General features: G+C 42.9%; 1 protein-coding gene across 1 annotated transcript in view; it reads left to right on the top strand.

Annotated features, from left to right (window-relative positions):
• Positions 1–1,175: 1,175 nt before the first annotated feature.
• The window catches only part of WWTR1 (WW domain containing transcription regulator 1), a 128,790-nt gene continuing 107,701 nt past the window's right edge, over positions 1,176–22,264 (top strand). The window contains exons 1-2 of the mRNA XM_037061840.1: positions 1,176–1,469; positions 1,903–2,336. Coding sequence (XP_036917735.1) covers positions 1,906–2,336 — 431 coding nt within the window. The 5' untranslated portion in view covers positions 1,176–1,469; positions 1,903–1,905. The remainder of the gene's footprint in view (positions 1,470–1,902; positions 2,337–22,264) is intronic.

The raw sequence follows: 22,264 nt of genomic DNA on the forward strand, positions 1-22,264 counted from the left end.
ACAGCTGGGTGCTGCTCAAAACACTTGACATATGTTGTGTTTTTTGAAGTACTTCATGAACTATATAAATCAAATAGGGTGGGGTGGGTTTTTTCTTTCAAGCTGTTTTACCTAGTAGCCACTTTCCCTTTCCCCCCCAATGGAGAGGGAACAGGAGAGAAGGAATTGAGCTACTCGGGAGGGTAAGGCGGCCTCCTAACCGCAGCTATCTCGCCAGGCTAGATCTAGGAGCAGAGGGTCTCCACCCCTCGCTCAGACTCAGTCCGTGGGAGGGTGAGTGGCTTTTCCCGGGTCACTGGCGCACCCTCTTTACTCCCAGCCACCTGCTTGGGTTTCATCCCAGTTCCAGGCTCTCTGGAGGGCGTCAGGGACATTCCAATCCTCCCACTACCCTCGCGGATGTGGCGGGGGAGGGGCCCACTCTTGCTCTCCCCTTCCAGCACCCAGCTTTGTCTAAATTTCCTCCCAATCCCTGGTGACCTGTTTCACCCCGCAGAGGAAACTGAGGATTGGTGGATGATTCGAAGGTTGTTTGTTTACAACGCACCCACTGGCGAAGCCGCATCTCTAACGACAGAGGTACTTTCTGGGCACCGTCTGCGCTCGAGCAGACAATTGAAAGCCAAACAGCCAGATGCCTCCTCGCCAGACCAAATATGGTCACAAGCGCTTAAGCAGCCTCCCTTGGAAAGGCTGGCCTTGGTGTCTCCCCTTGCAGGGGCGCACCCAGGCCCGCCCTCCGGCAGAACCGCGGATCAGTGTGGCGCTCCCCGCGCTCCGGGCCTCAGCACCCCGTACGAAGGGAGGGCGCCGCACCCAGGACCGGCCCCTCCTCGGTCTGGGCCCCTCACTGGCGTGCCCTCGCCGCCTCCGGCCTTGGTTTCGGTCCACGAGTCCTTGATTAAACAGGCTCTGGTCACTTTCCCTTCGATCCCGCCCCAAGCCCGTGGTAAACTCAAAGGAATGCAGACCAGGGCTCCGCGGGAGAGGTCCGCCGACCTGGAGGAGTGGGTGTGGGGGACACCCTTCTCCTCTTAGCCTGCAAAGTACCCATCACGCCCAAGGTTTTCTGGAGCCTGAGTGGGGGAGGAGGAGGAGGAGGAAGGGGAGGGACGAGCGGGGGCAGGCAAGCTCAGGGCTTGGAGGTCATGCATAATTCAGCAGCTCAACGTTCGGCCCGCCTCTTTCCTGGGAGTGGGAGTTTGCTCCAAACTTTGTTTATGGGACAGTCCAGGAGCCGCGGCGGCCGCGCTGTCTGCTTCTTTTTCGTCTCCTCCTTCGAGAGCCCGAACGCCTGAGGCCAGTTTAGGGGATGTGAGAGCCGAAGCCCCTCGACTGTCAGGCACCAAGGCGGGTCGGGATCTGCCAGCTGGGCTCCGGCTCCAGTCCTGCGAGCTTGGGACGCACCCGAGCGACCCAGGCCCGACAGCGGCCGCCGCACGCCAGACTCAGCTTCCCTGCGCGCCCAGGTAGTGCCCGCTGGAGCGCGCCCGCACACCACTCACTCCAGGGCGCCCGGCCCCTCGGGCTTCCGGGGTCCAGCTGTGGAGTTGGTTTGGGCTGAGACTTCTTTGGGCAGGGGGTGGGGGCGGGGGACTGCCTGCTCTGGAAAGTTGCGACCTGTTCTTTGTCATCAACAATTCAGCAGCGTCCCGAGTGCAGTTACCTACCCGCCCCCCTACCCCTCCCGCTTTTCCTGTTCTTCTCGGTAACTTTTTTTGCTCCAAGAAAGTTGCATAATTCTGGAGGACCAGAGGGACCCCTCCCCCATCCGGCTAGTCTCACGGCTGGGAGTCTGGGATCCCAAGGCGGACACCTATCTGGCTCTTTTCTCTCCCTTTTCTCTCCGTACCCTCTCCTCTGACTTTAAATAAAAAGTTGACCAGACCTTTTTCCTTGCAGAAGATGAATCCGGCCTCGGCGCCCCCTCCGCTCCCGCCGCCTGGGCAGCAAGTGATCCATGTCACGCAGGACCTAGACACAGACCTCGAAGCCCTCTTCAACTCGGTCATGAACCCCAAACCCAGTTCGTGGCGGAAGAAGATCCTGCCAGAATCTTTCTTCAAGGAGCCTGACTCCGGCTCCCACTCACGCCAGTCGAGTACCGACTCCTCCGGCGGCCACCCGGGGCCCCGGCTGGCCGGTGGCGCCCAGCACGTTCGCTCGCACTCGTCGCCCGCGTCCCTGCAGCTGGGCACCGGCGCTGGCGCTGCGGGCAGCCCGGCGCAGCAGCACGCGCACCTTCGCCAGCAGTCCTACGATGTCACCGACGAGCTGCCTCTGCCCCCGGGCTGGGAGATGACCTTCACGGCCACTGGCCAGAGGTACTTCCTCAAGTAAGTCAGCCTGGAGCTGGGGGGCGAGGGGTGGGGGGCATACAGAGTCACAGTGTTCAGGGCGCGCGCGCGCGCGTGTGTGTATGTGATAGTGTATCTTTCCAGGTATCTTTCCCAAAGATCTGGAAGTAAGGAGTGGGTCCTGGGTATTGGAATGTTAAGGTACGGGCCAGAAGCAGAGTGGTGACGTTCTTCTAGGACGTCGCAAGAGATTCGGGACATAGAAACCCTAGAGGTAGGAGAAATAAAAGTAGGGTTTTGTGGGGGTTTTTGGCGGGGGAGGGGCGGGGGGCGGTGCGAAGCAATCCTCATGAGACACATAGGTGACTTTGTCCGGAATCTAGAGTATTGACACAGACTCCTGGGCACATTCCCTTACCCGCTTCCCTGACCATTCTAAGTCAGACACCTGAGACCCTGGTCCACTGGGATGTGACACCAAGATAAATGTGAGAAAAGTTCTGAGGCCTGGGGAGAAGAGGAACCCTTGGTAGTGTAGGTGGTCTTCACTCTGTCTGTTATGGGGAAAAGCAAGCTGGAAAAGTGAACACTGCTTGGTAGGCCTCACCACTCCTAGCTTGGTGATGTAATGACCACACAGCACGGCGATGTAATTAACAACTGCGTGGTGAAGTGGTTGTGGGCTGGACAAATGAATTGTGTGGAAATTGGGTCAGGAGTTTTATTATGTCATTATGTCTTACTTGGTAACTTAAAATACCATCGAATCAGGAGCCCGCTTTGTCATTCTTCTTTCCTTCAACTTGTTCCAGCTTTCTGATGTAATGAATTACATTAGGTTCATGTTAGACTGTATAGGAAAATATGTTTACAGATATAAGGAAGATTGTTTCAATTTTGATACCTTAAGATAATTATATTCCAGAGGAGAAACCAAGCTGGAACTTGAAATGTAACCGGTGAGGTCACAGAGGGTCAGGCTACCCATGGCCTAGATGGAGGTGGTGCCAGCTGGACCTCTTGGTTCAGGATTGCCTTCCCTGGCTGGCCATTCACAGCCACTGAGGGAAACTCCTCTTCCAAGAACTTGCCTTTAGAGTTTATTTATTAAAGGCCCATGTTTCTCTGATAGAGCAGTCTAAGTCTGAATGTTATGTTGAGACATTGTGTACTCCTTAAAAAATATAGTCAATCCTTTTTAAAAGATTTTCTTTCTTTATTTTTAGAGAGGCAAAGGGCAGGAGACAGAGAGAGAGAGAACCGTCGACAGGTTGCCTCTGTCACACCCCTAACTGGGGACCTGGCCCACAACCCAGGCATGTGCCTTGGTTGGGAATTGAACCTGCGATCTTTCAGTTTTCAGGCTGGTGCTCAATCCACTGAGTACACCAGCCAGGGCTCAGTCCTTTCATTGGTATTAATATTTGCTATCCAAGGGCCCTAATAATTAATACACAGTAATGGATGAGCCTTGTTTTAACCAACTCTTTGACTCATACTGGTGACCGATTAGTTCTTCCCTATCCCAAAGCTGTAGACATCTTGTAGAAGGAGGAGTTTTTTATTTGTTTCTGGGTTGGTGCAATGCTAAGAAGCACTTGTTCTGAAACAGACTTGATGGCTATTTTATTCGACTCCTGGTCTTCTTCCTGTTATTGAGTGACAGTGTGGACATGTACTCAGTTCTTTGATTTTTAAATGGCCGGTGGAATTCAAGTATGTGATGAAATGACATGACATCTTGCTAAATGTGATGATGTTGTTCTGAAGGATGATGCTATTTTCTAGAGCACATAAAGGTCCCAAATAGCTGGCATCTTGTATTAATAAATAAGTGCAGTTTTGAATATTTTATTGGAACTGTTATAGGAATAGAGTTAGTAAGAAATAAAATAAAGAAAGTAACAATAAGCCCTGGCTGGTGTAGCTCAGTGGATTGAGCGCAGGCCTGCGAACCAGAGGATCAAGGTTCAATTCCCAGTCAGGGCACGTGCCTGGGTTGCAGGCCAGTTCCCAGCAGGGGACACAGGAGAGGCAACCGTACACTGATGTTTCTCTTCCTCTCTTTCCCTTCCCCTCTAAACATGAATAAATAAAATCTAAATTTTTTTTTTAAAAAGCCTTGTCTGGTGTAGCTCAGTGGATTGAGCTTGGGCCTGCGAACCACATGATCACAGTTTGATTCCCAGTCAGGGCACATGCCTGGGTTGCAGGCCAGTTCCCAGCAGGGGACTCATGAGAGGCAACCATACATTCATATTTCTCTCCTTTTCTCCTTCCCTCCCCTCTAAAGATAAATAAATAAAATCTTTAAAAAAGAAAGTAACAATAATATGCAATAATTTTTGTAAGGAGGGGTCTTGTTTGGACCCAAATGATTTTTAAACTGTGTTTATGAATATACAGACAACTATATAAAAAGTAAGATGTGGGCTTGCCCATTATCTGAGGAAAGCTAGGGAAAAAGACCTTGAAATAAAATGAAACAAAAAAATTCCCTTTTATATACGTTTCGAATAACTGGAGTAGCTCAGAACTATGTGGAACTAGGGTAGCCGTGTAAGGTTGCCTTGGCTTTAGAGAGAAAGTGGCCCTGATTCATCTGCCCATATCCCCAACTACAACCACTTCCCAACCCAAAGTAAAGTGTGTCTTCATTTCACTGGATCGTCAGTGAAAACAACAGTTGGAAAAACAGGTAGGTAGTAGTAGGCTAACCTCATCTGGTGCTATCCCTGGAAATTTTTTGGCCAAGTATTTTAGTGAACTAAAGAAATTAAGTCATCATGACTACTGTCTTTCAAGATTAGCAATCTGCCAAGAGTTCTCTGAGTTTCTGCTGGAACTTTGTTTAAAGTTGGAATAAGACAAATGTTATATGTCACACTTTGTTGCACAGCCTCAAAAGGCAGTGTACTTTGATGGATTAAGTTTGAAAAATGATGGCAATTGACCTTGATTTAATTTCCTAAAATCTGCTCATTACTTTACTTCATCATCTGTAAAATGGTGCTAGCAGTAGAATCCCAGGTCAGGAATTGAAGGCCTTCTAAATCAGAAATCAAAGCGTCGTAGAATTGACATTGGCCATTTTTTTTCTTCTAGAAAACTGAGGACAGGGAACGGTGACGACCTAACTTTGGGAAAGCCATGCGGTTATTTAATGGCAGACCCCGGACTGGGGCTCTAATCTGTTGCCCTCTGTTTACAGAGCAGTTTTCCGGTTTCCCCCTTCCCACCTTTGTGCCCACGTCACTTCACCAGCTGAACAATGAGCTTAAGGGAAAATAAAGCCTGGACATCTAAGACGCCTTACAGGGCTTTTTGTCATTTTCTCAGGGAAGATTGTTCCTGGGTATATGATATACGTAATCACTTTCTGGTACCTCCTGAAGGGCACCTTTCCTGACTGTTCCTCCTGTGCTGTTCAGGCATTGCTTCAGGGTAGCATGTAACCACAGAGAAGATCGAATGTTGAAAACAGGGCCTCTGAAAGTGACGGCACCATTCTTGATGTGCTCTGACGATCAAACACCAGGCTGGGTGTGTGCGTGGGTATTGGGCTCTTAGCAACCTGGCACACTGACTCTGAACATTGATCACATTGAAATTTTAAACCATTTCTGGTTATAAATGGAATATGTGTTGATTGTACATAAACCAGAAAATAGGGAATTATAATGAATAAAATGATCTGGCTTCAGTAGAACTTTCCATTGCAGAAAATTTTTATTTGAATAACATTCTATTAGAAAAAGTATTTTATCCCCACTCGTAAATACAATTCCAATTATAATATTTGTCTGCCACTCCCAATTTTTAGTAATAATTTTCATGTTTTGCCTTTTTTAAAATGTGTGGTAGAAAATTATTTTTGTCAAAGTGATTTATGCACTTGGTAACAAACAAACCAATAGAACAGAAGGACTTTTGTTGAAAAACAATGGTTTCCTTCACCTCCTTAAACCTCACAAAGAGGACCTTTTAATTTTTTTTTTACTGTTTCTGTATTTAATTCTTAGATTGTTACCTACTTAACTTTAATATTTGTTTACCGCTACTTTTTGTCTTATCAATTTTATAACTACTGGTATAAAAGTGAAATGTAGCTCCTTAAGTTTTCTTTCTTCTTCCAAATTTAATATTTATGTTGTTTTTAGTTTGTCTGTTAGGTCATCTTTGTTATTTTGGGGGTCAACTTTTGACAGTATTTCTTGACTCTCCATTTTGTAAGTGAAGGAGGTTTGGGTAGCTACCTGTTATATAATTTAATTTTTATTAATGAAACTCTAACATTCCAAAGCCCTGAACTAATTACCAATAAAAGTTTTGTGCTTTGCCCCCAAATTGACCTTTTTTATGTATAAATTATTCTTTTTTAAAAAGATTTAAGGAGAAGGGAGGGAGAAAGAGGCAGAGAAACATCGGGTGCATGAGAGATACACTGATCTGCTGCCTCTTGCACACCCCCAGCCGGGACCTGGCCTGCAACCCAGGGGTGTACCTCAACAGGGAATCAAAGTGTGACCTTTTGGTTTGCAGGCTGGTGCTCAATGTATCAAGCCACACCAGTTAGGACTATAAATTATTCCTGGAGTTGAAAATCCATTGACAACAATTATATTATTGCAATTCTATAAATGTGATTCATTTAGACTTGCACATTGGGGCTGGTGTCAGGAATCCTGGGCCTGGGACTCCAGTCAGAAGATGATATATCAGCACCAATGTCAAACATTCTTTCTTTTTACTCTTAGAGTTGTTTACATTTGTGTCACCTTTCAGTTTCTTCATCTTCGTACCTTGACTTTCTTATACATTTCTTCCTGGTACTTCTAAATGCCTTTTTATATGTTTGTATGTTATTTATCTTTACTCATGTCTCAAAATTTTTATAGGCTCTTAATCCCCTCAGTGTATCAAGTTGTTCCTTAAGCTTTTATGCCCAGATTCCTTCACCTTTCTGTGCCATTCTGGACGTTAGCCCTATGACAGAGTTGTCATCCTGGAAGTTCTTTTTACTTCTCTCCATGGCTGAAAGTGCTGTTTCCTTTTTCCATATCTCCCTCTTTTTTGGTTTATGCTTTCATTTTGCTGAAGTACATGCTTGAGTAACTTCATAAGAAATGTTTGTGGGATGTAGATTGTTCAAGTCCTTTTCAATTTGAAAATATTTATTTTAAAAGTTGTTTTAAAATGCTTTTCTTAAAGAACTGACTTGAGTGTTTTCTTTCTATTTATCTTTGGATGACAATATATAATGTAGTCGTTTTCATGAAGGGCTTTTTGTCATTCAAAAAATGCCTGCCTGCTGCCTTAGTTTCTTTGTAAAATGAGGATAGTAATAACTATTTCGTGGTATTTTGAAAGATCAGATGAGATAACATATTTGAAGTGCCTGGCACGTAGTAGACTTTCTGTGCAAGTTTCTTCCTGCCTCCCCTTGCCTGTCTCCCAACACGTATACCCTGTCTACCTGGCCCAAATCCGATGCAGAAACCTTGACAGCAAACAAGCTGATTTTGACTCTCAGTTGTAGTTATGAGCCTGATTGACAACCTGGATCTGGGATTGAAAGCCAGTTTTTAAAATTTAAAATAAGGATTGAGAGTCACTTTTCCTGCTAAGGAACCTAAATAGGAATGCCCACCTGGGTGCCCACTTGCTTTAGCATCTTGGGCAGGTAATACCTAACCCCTTCTGAGGACAGTCTACTTTTTACTTTTCGGAATTTGGCTTGTAGCTACTAGGGGGCTGAGTTCATGAGGGGTGGGGGGAGGATGGGGTGGAGAAATGGGAGACTTGAAGAGGGGAGGTAATTGACGTTTGTGGATGACCTACCCTACGCCAGACAAGGCAGGGAGCTGAATCCGAGCTTCCCAGAGAGACATCATCAGAATCAGCCATGGAATACTCTCCTGACATGTGTGTATAAAATCTTTTTTCATAACCCTAGGTGCTTTCACATATATTCTTTCTTTTAACCCTTGTAGTGACTCTGTGAATAGGTACCTGTTATTAACTCATTTTACTATTGAGGAAACTGAGGCTTGGTAGGTTGAGTCAATGGCCTAGGGTCACATAATAGGTGAGTGGCAGAGATTGGATTGTGATTCTAAAACCCATGTTCCTGCCCTTACATTGTGCTGCCTCATGCCAGTTACATGTCCATAATTAGGCCCTCTAATTAGGTATCCTAGAAGAGAAGGTAACTCTGGAGCGGTGGATGGAACATGAGCATTTGCTTCTGAACTCAGTTTAGGTGATCCAGTTTGGAGCTGTTGGTGCTGGGGGCAGATAGAGAAAGAGGTGATGAAACAAACAAACAAACAAACCAGACATGGGTCATATACCTGCAGTGCCTATTTATATTTTATTCTGAAGATTTCCACCATTAAGGAATCCGTATGGTTTCACAGGGAGGCGAAGTCCATATGGTGACTGGGAGGCGATGACCTAGTTGCGTCTGGATTGGGTGCACTGCTGAGGACTTGTGGAGAGGGTCATTCAGATGATGTTTGTACAGTAGTTCCAAGGAGAAAAAGAGACAGGTTTTCTCATCACCTTTATAATTCCAGAGATTGATTGGAAATAAATTGCTGTAGGGATCTGAGGCACTGAGTCTCAATTTTTGCTCATTGACCAACTGGGTTGAGACTTGTAGGAATTATAACCTGACATCTCATCCCCTCCCTTCCCTTCCTCTTTCAGTTAAATATCTAATCACAGGAGAGGGAGATGGAAGTAGAAGAACCAACCAAGGGAGGGAACATTTTTTAAAATAAGGGGTGATTTGGAAGACTTGAGGACTGAAGTAATTAGCTTATTATGGAAGGGCAAATTGTGAAGGGATGGCCCTTTTGCTGGTCTGTGGGAGGCCGTGAGTGTTTTAGTGCACTGAAATACCGGTAGAGTGTTTTCCAGTGTGCGTTCCTTGGAGCCCTAGTTCATTCACATGCTTTGTGAACAAAGGGTTTCTGGACCTCTCGATTTAGGACAGGGGTGTCAACCTCATTTTCCCCAGGGGCCACATCAGCCTCCAGGTTACCTTCAAAGGGCTGAATGTAATTTTAGGACTGTGTAAATGTAACCACTCCTTGACTAGGGGCAAGAAGCTCTACATTCAGCCCTTTAAAGGCAACCTTGAGGCTGATGTGACCCCCGGTGAAAATGAGGTTGACACCCCTGGTTTAGGATGTGTGGCATGCTCTTCCTTCCCTTAGAATTCACGATATATTAGAACATTGAAAACTCCAAAGTCACTTATTACAAAAACTAGTTTATTTTTGTGTAAGCCAATATTTCACAAACTTATTTGATTTTTGAACATTTGATAGTATAACTATCATCTATTAACATCCACTCAGGAATGAAACCTTTTTGTGACCTCCACTATTCTCAGAGTTTCATGTCTGAATTAAGTTATAGTTTTTCTTTTCAGTGTGCTTTGTGTATATGTATTTCCATTTATATTTAATGATTTAACAGTTAATTACCAATGCTTAGAGGTGAGGAATGGCCCCGAATATCAGACAAGTGAGATATAATACAAGACAAATAGCAATTACAGTACAGTTTGATAGGATCATAATCCTGGTTTCTTTTTAGCAGTGTGTGTGTGTGAGAGAGAGAGAGGGAGAAAGAGAGAGGAAGAAGAAGGGTACATACCAAAATGTGTACAATAGCCGTTTCTAGGATTATGGATGATTTTTCTTGTCTGTCTTTCTGTCTGTTCCAAAATTCCTACAATAAAAATGTTTACTTTCTTTAAAATATTTTTATTTATTTTTAGAGTGAGAAGAAGGGAGGCAGAAAGAGAGTGAGAGAAACAGATGTGAGAGAGAAACATCTGTTGGTTGCCTCTCATTCATATGTGCCTCGAGCGGGATTGAACCTGCAACCCAGGCTTGTGCCCTGAACCAGGAATTGAACCTGCGACCTTTTGCTTTGTGGAACGATAATGCTCAACCAACTGAGCCACGCTGGTCAGGGCATACATTTCTTTATTTCTTTTTATTTTTTAAATATATTTCATTGATTATGCTATGACCGTTGTCCCATCCCATCCCCACCCTTATGCCCCTCGGCCCTGCATCCACCATCCCACCTGCATTCCTCTCCACCTAGTTCGTGTCCATGGGTCGTACATATAAGTTCTTTTGTTTCTTCATTTCCTGTACTGTTCTTAACCTCCCCTGTCTATTTTCTACTGACTATTTATGCTTCCTATTCCCTGTAGCTTTTACCCCATTCTCTCTCAGTCCTCCTCCCCCGCCCCTCTGATAACCTGCCATGTGATCTCCATTTCTACGTTGTTTTTTTTTTAAATTGGAAAGAGTGAGATTATGAAAACTGCAAGAGAAGAATCAGTGGAGCAATAGATCTTGGTGGGTAGATTTGCACCCTGGGGCCATCTTAGGTGAAGCTCAGCTTATATAACTGAAGTGTTTTTCTTGTTTTGGGTTTTTTTCTGTAGAAATGAAATGACAGAGTAATTGGTAAAATCTTAACCAAGAATTCTCTGTAGATGTCCCCTTAGGATGAGAAGTCAGCTTATGGAAAATCTCGGGTCATGTGGATTTCCTTCAGCTTATCCTTTATCTGCGTGCTCTCTTTCCTAGAGTTCTAGCTTTTATTACTGTTCCATCTAGTCACAGCAGACAGTAAATAGGGAAGGACAAAACGATGTTCAGTCATTTGCTGCTGTTAGGTGGAATGAAATCAGGGGATACATATGCATTGCTTGTCATTGTGCCTGGCAGGTAAGCGCTGTTGAAAGTTTATTATTGTTACTGTTCCCGCTTGAGATGGGAATGGGGGCTGTGAACTCCCTTGACCTTTCCTTTGTGGCACCTAAAGGACATTCGGTGTTTCTTCATTTACAATGAAAAATTATTGAACTCCTCTTCTGTGCTTGCAGTATGCGGCGTACCTTGAGGTGAGAGATGGGTGCCAGGTTTCCTGACCTCAGGCAGCTGACAGTCTACCTGGGGAGACAAGGAGAACACAGACAAACCAGGCTAAATAACTGCCGTCTGACCTGTGTGGTGGCAGCGCCTGGAGCAGCTGCTCCCGTGGGTTGGAAGCTCTTGTGAGCTGTCTCATAATAAGGCAGTCCTTTCTGTTTTGGCGACTGGTCTGAAATTTGCAGCCGTACTGAACGTCTTTTGGTTTCACCCATTGGCTATGCTCCCTCTGGCTTTGGAAACTTGGCACAAGCTATTACCTGTGCCTGGAACATTATTTCCCTGCTTTTTGCCTGGTTAACTCCTACACTACCTTTAGGCATCAGTGTAGATGCCGTGCCTGCGGGAGGTTCTCCCTGACTCAGCCCCCATGCTGGTTTAGATGAGCCTGTTACGTGGTCCCAGAGCCCTGTGCCTCAGCGGAAGCACTACTGCCATAATACTGTTTAATTATTTCTCTTTTCTTACTACTCTAACCTCCAGGAGACAAGAATGGTGTTTGTCTTGCTTGTCATTGTATAACCTGAGCACAGTGCCTAACGCATAGGTGGGTGCTTGATAAGGAAGAAATCCTGTCCTGTTTTCTTTTAGCCATTTGCATTAGCCATTTCTTATAGGAATCTGCCATGTTTGGGAATGTACTTCCATCATGCCTTGCCCCTTGGTCTGAAGGTTTAGAATTATAGCTACACCTACTGAATGCAGTGGAGAGGAAGATGGATGGAGGGTGGGTGGGTGTTCACAGACATCTCTGTAAAGGTGACTGGGTATAAATGGAACCTTGAAAAATGGGAAGAATGTGTATAGGTGGGCAAAGAAGCCTCCTGGGAAAAAGGGAATAAGAAGAGAAGTGCAGAAGCAGAAATGCTAAGGATGTGATTTAAAAAATTTTTTGATTGATGTTAGAGGGGGGGGTGAGAGAGAGAAAGAGAGAGAGAAACATCACTTTGTTGATCCACTTATCTGTGCACTCATCGGTTGATTCTTATATGTGCTCTGATCGGAGATGATACTCTTAAGCAACAGAGCTATCTGGCCAAGGCCTAAAGGTGTGGTTTTGAGGCCAAGAAGAACATAGCCTGACTTGGGTGAAAACAAGTGTTGGTTGGTAAGTGACTGTGCATCCCATTGAGGCTTTAGACCCTCAGCTAGGATGGGAATACTGACATTTTGCTAGTAATTGTCAACTTCATCTCTTAATTCTGAGATTGCCAATCTTAGCTTTAACTGAATGCACGAGGAGACCCTGTCATTGACCCTTATGTTGAGATCTTTCTAGTTGTTTAGGGACCTAAGCATTTTATACTAACTTAAGAGTCTGAAGTGGCAGAGCCTTTTATAGCAATCCACCCATCCATCTGTCCATCCATATGTCCTATATTCAGTTTAGCCTGTGCAGTTTCGCAGTAGTGGGTGGTCTTTGCTCTTTGGCTTAGGCCCAGACCTACTGAGTCTGCCATTTCTGCTGGTAAATGAGTAGCTTGTGGCTCTAGTTGTTCCCAAAACATCCTCATGTGGTTTTCAATAGTTTCTCAGCTCTTTTGAGGCTGATCATTGGGGCACAGACAAAATACAGATTCTGCAACCCAGTGAACTGACCAAGGCCCACCTAGACCCTGTCCCCTGGGGATGTCTGGTCTGAGCAGCCAGCAGCCTTCCACTTGGGGGGCAGCCTTCCTAAACTCTCAGTGAAGTCCAGCAAGAGTCTTTTCACGCCTAAGCCACAAGGCTGAATCACATGGTGATGTTTTCAGATGACTTCTTTAAATTAAAAAAAAGTTTTTGAATAGGTAAGACCCATACATGACAAAAATCCAAATAGTAGCAAAGCAGTATTACTGTGAGAAGTTTGTCTGACACCTTCCCCTAGTCCTCTGATTCTCTTTCCAGAACACCAGCGCGAGGTAGCTGATGATATCTGAGTGCTACTCAAGGTGTGGCCCCATGGACTGACACTGTATGACTGTAACTGGTTCCAGACACGCTAGATATAGAAGCTGAGAGTGCTTAGAAACTTTTATAGCAAAATGACATTGTTGTGACAACTCAGCACATAATCAGTGGGATTGTCTTACGAAACAGGGTAGTTTGGGTATGTCAGACTTTTGTGGTGACTCACATGCGGCCCAAGCCTTCCACAGTAAGACCACATACTGGTCTTGACAGATGGAAAATAAAAAACACTGGTCCCTTACCACAAATAGTTTGAGAATCACTGATCTATCTGTTTCTCTTCATTCTATTTATCCATTCACCCACCTTCCTAACATTTTATTTTTCCATCCATCCTTATAACTGTCTTTTATGTATCAACCAACCAATCAACTATTGTGTTTCTTATTAACTTAACAAGAACAATCCATCTGAGATGTTGAATAGTGAGTCTCAATATAGAAACAAGCTTTATGGCACAAACGTTGATGTATGATCTATTTTCCAATACATAATATATTTTATGTGTTTGTGGTCCCTATGCTAACTCATTGTTTTGGAAATATGCTTTGGCATATTTCAGTTCTGAACACTGAAGATAAATCTGAATTCTGTTCTTTTTTTATGGGTAATCTACCTGCAAGCATTGCTAGCTACATACTGAGTAACTAAGCCATGGTGCCTGGAGAAGAACATACATGCTGGATTGCTTATTAAAATACATGCTGGATTGTTTTTTAAAAATATATATCCTTTTTGTGCTGGCTTTTCTACAAACATTAAGATGCTGAATATTGGTCTTTCTCCCAATTTGTCCATAAACATCATTTTTTGGCCTAGGTGTTCAAGGATTGGGGAAGCAGCTGTGGTGACCCATTGAAAAGTAGAACATGCAAGCAAATGACAGATGGAACTAAAATAAACACATAATTTTTACTGACTTGATTTTAATCATTCTCAGATTTATTTTTAAAAGCTGGCTTTTTAACATCCTCTTATCAGAAATATTAAGACAGAACAGCAAGATATAAAGTGAAAAGAGTCCTTTGTCCACCAGTTTCTATTGAAGTGCAACCACTGTTCACAGTCACTTTTGTGCCTTCCAGGAATTTATTACGCACACATTCGACTTCACTTATAATGGCATCAGTCGGTTGTTTTGCTGGTGTGGGAGCCATGAGCTTAGGTGGTCTTTGTTTCTGGTTGACTTTTAGATGGCCTTGGAACTACACAGAGTATAGGCATGGATTGAATTAGGGAGAACTAGATGTGATGACTGATGGGGAAGTCTTAGGGATAAAAGCTTTGTTGGGGTAACTATAGTTCAGATTGGGATTTGGCTTTGTGGTTCAAGAAGTTAATGTCCTTGGTGTTCTGAAACCGACGAGGTTTTGGGGACGGTCTGTGGGCTGTCCTGGGATGAAACAGGGATAGAAATTTTAACTGCAGTTTTAGAATTTGAAAGAGTGACTTGAATATTTGCCACCCTGGAATGAAGTCCTTAAAGAGTGTTTTAATCGCTGGGAACTTGTTTTCGTGGTACTGGAAAAGGGACCATGGGACATCATTTAAAGGATATCAAAGAGTAAAGTTGACAGGATTTGGCAGTGGGTTAGATTGGAGCGCTGAGGGAAAGATGGGAAAAGGAACATCTGCAGGCTGTATAATGGCGTGAATGATGCCACTAATTGTAACAAGCAGGACTGAAAGATTTAGAAAAGGCTGAGAAATTTTTTAACGTGTTGAGTTTGAAGTAACATTAAGATATCCAAGGGAGATACACACATACAGGCACATAAAATAGTTAACTCATTTGTATCCAGATAACTAATGTTACCTAACCATATCTGTGTAACTGTAACTCTGTATAAGTTTTGTTCAAGCTCAAATGTGGATGAGGTTTCTGAGAAGTTACAGATGGAGTGAGGAAAAAAGAGAAGAAAGTCCCAACAGATCCTATAAAAGAGATGGAGAAGAAACAGCCAGAGAGATAGTGGGGAATCCATGAAATGCAGGGAAATTCAGGGAGGAGAAAGGGTTAATTCTGTCGGTCATTTCTCAGAGGTCAAGGTGAGAACTGAAAAATGTCCAGTGGACAGTTTTTCCACTAAGGACACTTTCTTTCCTCAGGGTAGGGCAAGGGCCTAGGGTACTAATTTACATAATCTAGTTTTTGAAGAGAGAAAAGTGAAGAAATTGGGCATCTCAATTGGATAAGGTACATCCTCCAGTTCCCTTATACTCTGTGGTGTTGCTGTGAGGAGCGTGGCTCTCTTACTGCAGGCCTGATGGTGTACAGAAGGACCGCACATTTGCTTATTTAAACATCCTGTTAAAATGAGGTCTGGAATCAGAGTTTTCTAACTAACTGAGATAAGTAGTGAGATTTGGTAAAAACATTGCTCTGTGATAATCGCTTGCCATGAGGGATTACAGTCTCCAGTCTTAGCTGTGGTGGAAACCTCGCCACAGTTCATAGCACACAGGGCTGTTATTGCTGGGACGTGTCATACTTAATTGCAGCCATAAACATAGTAGATTCTGTTTGGAGAGCATCAGTTAAAAATTTATGTTTTGGAATATTATGTAATTGTAGTTTCAGATAATCGTTTATCTTTCCTATCTTTATTTTTTCATTTGCTGTAACTGATTTTGATAGCTGGCAAAGGAGATTCTGAAATTAGCGCAGGTAAATGCCCAGGCCAGTTTATACTTTCAAAATAGGTAAGTAAATAAAACGTGTTTGATGACATCAAATTGGTTTGAGTGAGTTTGGATATATTTTGTAGCTAAAGGTGGAAGTTAAAAGGCCATTTTGTTGCATTTTGCTAGTATGGGGAGCACCTGGTGGCTTTGTTCCTGGTTTGGAATTTGTATAAACATGTGAATTTTGTAGGAGGGATTAAGAACCATAAAAGAAGCAGTAAATTTCAGTGCAGCTTATAAAGTTACCTAGGTTTTCTGAATTTGCATTCTCTAGTGCAATTATCTCCACTTTCATAGGTCTGTTTTATGTAATGCGTGAAACGTAAGGCTATGTATACGAAATGTTTGATAAATGTTTTTTTTACCTAATTAAATCAACCAACATATATTTGGCTATTCATACAGTTTGACATAAAATCCAACCTTAAATATATATTATATAAAACGTGCAGGAAGAAAAGATAGGCATGGAGAAAGGATCAGCTACTTAAAGGTTAAGCTGTATCCGAGTATATTTTTAAGAAATAATCTCTTTTTCTCAGGCTCTAAAATAAGTTTAGCTATGTTATGTATGGTCCGAAAAGAGTTAAACTTGAATTTACCGATCTCGCGTCTGGGTGAGGATGGAGGTGGCAAGGCTGTGCCTTGGGCTTTGGAAAGCGGAGTTCTCAAGCGGAGGTCCCAGGGCTGTAAGCCCTGCAGCACACAGAGCAGCCATTGTTCTTTCTATTTGTCTGTTGCTTACCTGTTAATAACTATTGAGTAGTCTGTGATTATTAACAGGTATTTAACAGCAGGGGCAGAGTAGACGTTAGGGTCATTGGGGACAATTTGGAATGTCAGCACTGAAGACATGATTTTACAGGTTAGATCTAGAATTGCTGAAACTTTTGCCCCAAACTTTGGCAGGTGAGTAGAGTAAGGGATGGACTAGCACCGCCTTTTTAATTATTAGCCAGAGTGAAGTGAGTCAAGGTGTGTACCACAGTGTTTTTCATTTAACCTGATAATTGGCCAGCCCTAGTTAATTGGTTGAAAACCATTAAAGGTTCTCAGTTGCACATGATTTTGGAATGTTCAACTTGCCTTGTGTGTGAATAAAAGGGCCCATGTTCTGGCTAATTAAAGTGCATTGTCCACACTCTGCTTAAAGCCAAGTGGCAGTAACAAGTTAAGTTTTAAGAGTTCTTGGAAGGTCCTTCTGAGGCGTGGTAAACATCTTGGTGACTGGTACATATCTATTTGGAGTCTAGTTTTGAGACCTGCTGGAAAAAAAAAAGAGTATTTTGAATTTCCAAGTGAGCATGGAGGTGTAAACTGACACCGTGGAGTTGCTTGAGCTAAAGTGAGAGATCATATTTACTGACATGTATCACAAACGGGCCTTTTAAAACAATGTCTGTTTTGTACAGTGAGAGTGAGGTCTGCCAAGAGTAAAACAAAAAAGTTATATAGTGGAACAAAAGAAAAGGATACTGTGAAATAAGTAATATCTATATAATACCATTAAAATATAAGGTTTCCTTTCCAGAATGTAAATGTGAATTTTAAAAAGAAGGTTTTAAAAATTGGATTTTACTTTGATCTGTCTAGTAACTTGGTACATAAAGTCATTGTGGTTCTGAATATGTCCACATCTAGACTTCTTCAATAAATAATCCATCTGTATAGCATGTAAAGATAAATCAACCTGAAGTGAGGTTCTGTTTTAGCAGTAGCATAGAAATTGTTTTTTATGATAATAGATCAAAAGTAGTTCATCGGCAATAAGCAAAATGTTTTCATCTGTCAGTTTCTAAGGCCAGGATAACATTTAATATAAACTATATTTGTTCTAACCTATCATTTGTCTATGAAAACCAACAAGGGAATATAGGCAAAGGGGTAAGCTATAGAAACATTTAAGTTGAGCATGGAGATCTGATAAGTAGTTCAGGTTGTTTCGTTCTTGCTCTGAATGGATTTCGACCATAAGGAGAGATTGCATGGAATTAAAAATTGTTGTTTCTGACCTTAGAGGAGAGGCATGCATCTGAACACTGTTGGAGGACTCAAATGTTGCCCACAGGGATTTTACAGGAAAGGCAGGCACAGTTCTTGTGCAAGGTAGGCTACCTCAATACTGAGATCCGGGGGGTCTGTTAGTGCTTCATGCAGTTAGGACGTTTCCAGGGTGAACTTTTGGGGAGGTTGGTTTGTTGTGGAGAGGAAGATAATGGAATTAAGTTGAATAAATGTCCAGAAAGATAGGGTTTATAAAGACCTTGAAATGTTTGTAGATGTCCTTTGCTATAGGACAAGCCCAGAAATGTTGCCCAAGGAGTTTATAGAAAGAGATAACCTTAATCTACTGAGCGCAATGGAGAAGAATTATCTACTCATTTTGAAGACATTTGAAAGAGTGGCCTTTGCAGACCGCCACTGGGACTTAGTGGAATGGGCTGACTTGAATGTAAGCAGGTCTCTTTAAGTGACTTTGTCCAGTAGCTTTGCACACCAGCCCAGAGGTAAAGTAGCTGACTGGATGTGCCGGCCGTGCGGAGATGCCCCAGTCTCCATTTGAGCTAGCGCTCCAGTGTTTTGCTCTGAAGCCTGATGGTAGACTGTCTGGCTTTGACTTGCTTCCTGTCTGCTTTGGGTGAATTTAAAAATCTGTTTGTTTCCCTCGGCATCATCCGGCTGGACCTTACCCATAATTCCTGCATTTTAATTATGGGGGTTATTATAGGACAAGAGCTTCTTTGTAAAAGAGCACGCTTAATACTCTGGGGTCTAGCGTGACTAGCGGATATAAATTGTATGGAAGCAATTAAACTTGAAGGAAATGTCATGTGGGCTGAATTTAAACGTACAGACTTGTGTCATTGATTTTTTTTTTTAACTTAGAGAAGGGTGGAGAGAGAAAAATAAAGGAAAGGAGAAGAGAAATAGGCCAAGATAGTGAGGGAAGCATGCACAGAGACAAGAGAAAAGGAGTCTTTTTAATCATTTGGTTACAAATCCCAAGCCCAGAGCCAGTATTATGCTAATGCCTTTGCCCTTCATATGAACTCTCTAACAGTACAAATATTAGGGAATTATACTCTACTTGGGAGCTTGTATCCCTTTCCAGTAGGTCACCTTCCTCTCAAGGCACATGTGTATGGAACAGTGGAGTGATTTTCTGAGAATGTGAATGAACAGTCTTGAAGGCAGCCCATAGTGATCGTAACTGTGCTGCTCTCTCTCCTTTTCTATTTTGTCTTCAAGGCCTCTGCATATTTCTTACAGAGTGGCTTGTCTTTGGACTTTTGATTAAGAGTGTGTGTCATTTCTTTCACTGGCTTGGAATGTCCTCCATCTCCCTACTTGGTCTGTTAGGACTCAGCCACCTCCATTTCCCCTCTAACACCTATCGGATCATCAAACTGAAAGGTGTTTCTTCCTCCAGATCTCCAGAGTGGTTTGATATGTACAGGTAATTTGATATTAATCATTTCTCTTGCCCATGAGAATGTTGTAGAAGGCTTGTTCAACGAATGGCCTTATTTCATTCCCCCAACATGTTAAGTCTTAGCATACGAGCCTGGTCTCGTATTATCCTTCATACCCATCATACATTGGTACCAGGGGATATTTGTTGAGATCGATGTTGCTGTTGAACATGCTGTTGAAATAAAACATGACTGGGTGCTCAGAGGCAGAAATGGGTGCTTTTAGGTTTGATGTAATAGTACAATAAGTTTGATTTGAAATTGGGTGTTAGAAATAATAGACAACCATTGAGTATTTGCTCCAATGGAAAGTGCTTGTGCTTTATTTTCATCCTTTGTACTGTGAACTCCTTTAGGACAAGAACCAAATGTTATCCCTTGTAGCTCTCCATTGCCTGGCCCAATGCCTGGCACACAGAGTAAGAAATCAATTAATATTTTTGAAAGAAAGGGAAATGATTTTTATTTCTCAATTATTTAGATCATCTGGTATTTCTTTCCTATTGCAATAAGCCGATAGGTATTTATTAAGCACATACTGTGTGTCAGATACTGGTACCATACTTTAGCATAGTGGGTACACATAAAGTATATTACACTTGAGGATATATTTTATTCTTTGTATTTAAATATTAGGATAATTATAAATTCTAAGAAATTACTTTCTTAAACAGAACAATGATGATCTGAGAGGGGCAAAGTTGCCGGTAATAATCCAGTATATTTGACTATTTCCAGGTTATTTCTACATTCCACTCCATGCTGCAAAAACAGCCCCCCAACCTGTCCCTCGCCTCCTCCCCTTGCTCCACTTTCAAATGATCCTAAGATTCTAATCTTTCCAAACAGAGCTGGAGAGGTAGTAGACTGTTTAGGTTTCAAAGGACTTTTCAGGATGCAAAGTAAATAAGGGGACTTTGAGATATCAACAATACTGTAATTACGTGGATTAACTGTGTCAGTGGTGAACACAGAGGTGTCAGAGGAACTAGTTGGTAGTAAGTAGTATTTAAACACAGCCTCAGGTCCATGCTCAGTGGTATCACTACCACCCACAAACAAACTTAAAAGGGAGTTTAACCAGATAAACCCAGGAGAAATGATTACCCTGGGAACATCACATTCTAGATCATATATCCATTATTACTATTTTTATTGTAAAATTTAGCTTTGGCTATTTTATTTCTTATATTTTCCGTAAGGCCACATGGAACCAGGATTTAACATGATTGTATTTTCAGCTCTTTGAAAACTGGAAAATGAGCCTTCTTCTGACCAGAAAAAAGAGAAGAATTTAAAGTTACAAACCAGGTTTACTTTCATGGAGAGTAATATATTAAATACAACAATATCCATTTTTTAATTTTTTAAAATTGCCCAAGTTATATTTTGTTTTAAGAAACCCAGGGAGCATTTCTCAATCTATTGAGATATTACTTCCCAGCAATTGTTGTTAGTTTGGTTCAAATAAACTCACAAAAAAAAAAGAAGAAGAAGAAGGAGAATGAGAAACCCAGCTAGAGACAGTCTTTCCAGTCTCGCTACGTCCCACTCTGCTCGTCTCCCTCAGAGGGCAGGTCCCCCGCTCAGTTCAGGGTCTGACCTTCAGGAACACATGCATGTTCCTGTGGAAACCGGCAGTTCAGATTTTTTTCTCTTTCTTTCTTTCCTTTAAAGTATGTTTTTCCATGATAGTAGCTAGAAATCTCCCTTCTATATTATTCCAGTGTATGACTATACCACAGTTTATTTACCTATTTTTTAAGTAATGTGGCTATAATACTATTTAAGCCTCATCTGCAATACCTGCAATAAATCCAGTCCTTTTAAAATTTTTATTTATTTATTTATTTAACTTATTTTTTTCTTGGGTGAGGTTCTTCCATAAAGTCCAACAGATGCAGTGGATGCAGAGGGCAAGGAGACCCAGGCCAGGGCCTTCTACGGGGAACCTTGCCTTATTTATTGATTGTAGAGACAGAAGAAGGGTGAGTGGAGAAAGAAGGAGAGAGAGAGGGAGAGGAACAGAGAGAAACAGAGAAACATCAACCTAGCATTTCACCCATCTGTGCACTCACTGGTTGATTCTTATACGTGCCCTGACCCAAGATTGAACCTGCAACATTAGTATATTGGGCCTGTGCACTAACCAACTAAGCTACCTGGCCAGGGCGATCCGATTCTTACTTCATTTGAGTTTTTCATCATTTTGAAGGAATGTTTTTAGTAATTACCCAAAGATGTGAGATTCAACAAGTCCAATTACTAAAATTACATTGCATTTTTATGGTAGCTTAAAACTTTAAAAAAATATGGCCACTGTATCTCTATCGGCCTTGTGAGTGGGCACCAGGGGAGTGGGGTGGGCAGAGATACCACAACATTCTCACAACCGGAGGAAGGGGAGGGTCAAGCAGAGCCCCGCTCTGGTTTCTGACAGCCAGTCATGCACGGCTCTTTGGTGAAAATCACAGACTGTGTTCTTTCCTCTGGTGCTGGAAAGGCCAGGATCCCTCCTGTCCGCTAGACTACAAGCCCTGCCCAGAACTTTCTGGCCAGCATTGTCAATTCAAGGTTTGGCCTCAGAGTCTTTAAGTTGTAAGGGGACAGTCATGGGAGGAGAGGCAGTGGCCAAGCCTGGAGGGTGAGCTCCTAGGAAGCAGAGCAGGAAAGAACCTGGCGGTTCCCAGGTTTGAGGCCGGTTCCCAGGTCTGAGGTGTACCTGGAAAGGGCAGCCTCGGGGCGAAGGGTGCATGCCAGCTGAACATTACCTGAGGGCACTGACTGCTTTTTAAACAGGAGCTGCAGCCTGTCTGGTCCAGGGTCTTTCACTTTCTTCTGCGGGCTGCGCACCAAACCTGTTGCTCAGCCATTTATTCATGTGTGGGGG

The sequence above is a fragment of the Sturnira hondurensis genome, unplaced genomic scaffold (assembly GCF_014824575.4).
Source record: "Sturnira hondurensis isolate 20B ecotype Veracruz unplaced genomic scaffold, ASM1482457v3 Scaffold0013537, whole genome shotgun sequence".
In the NCBI taxonomy this organism is placed as follows: Eukaryota; Metazoa; Chordata; class Mammalia; order Chiroptera; family Phyllostomidae; genus Sturnira; species Sturnira hondurensis.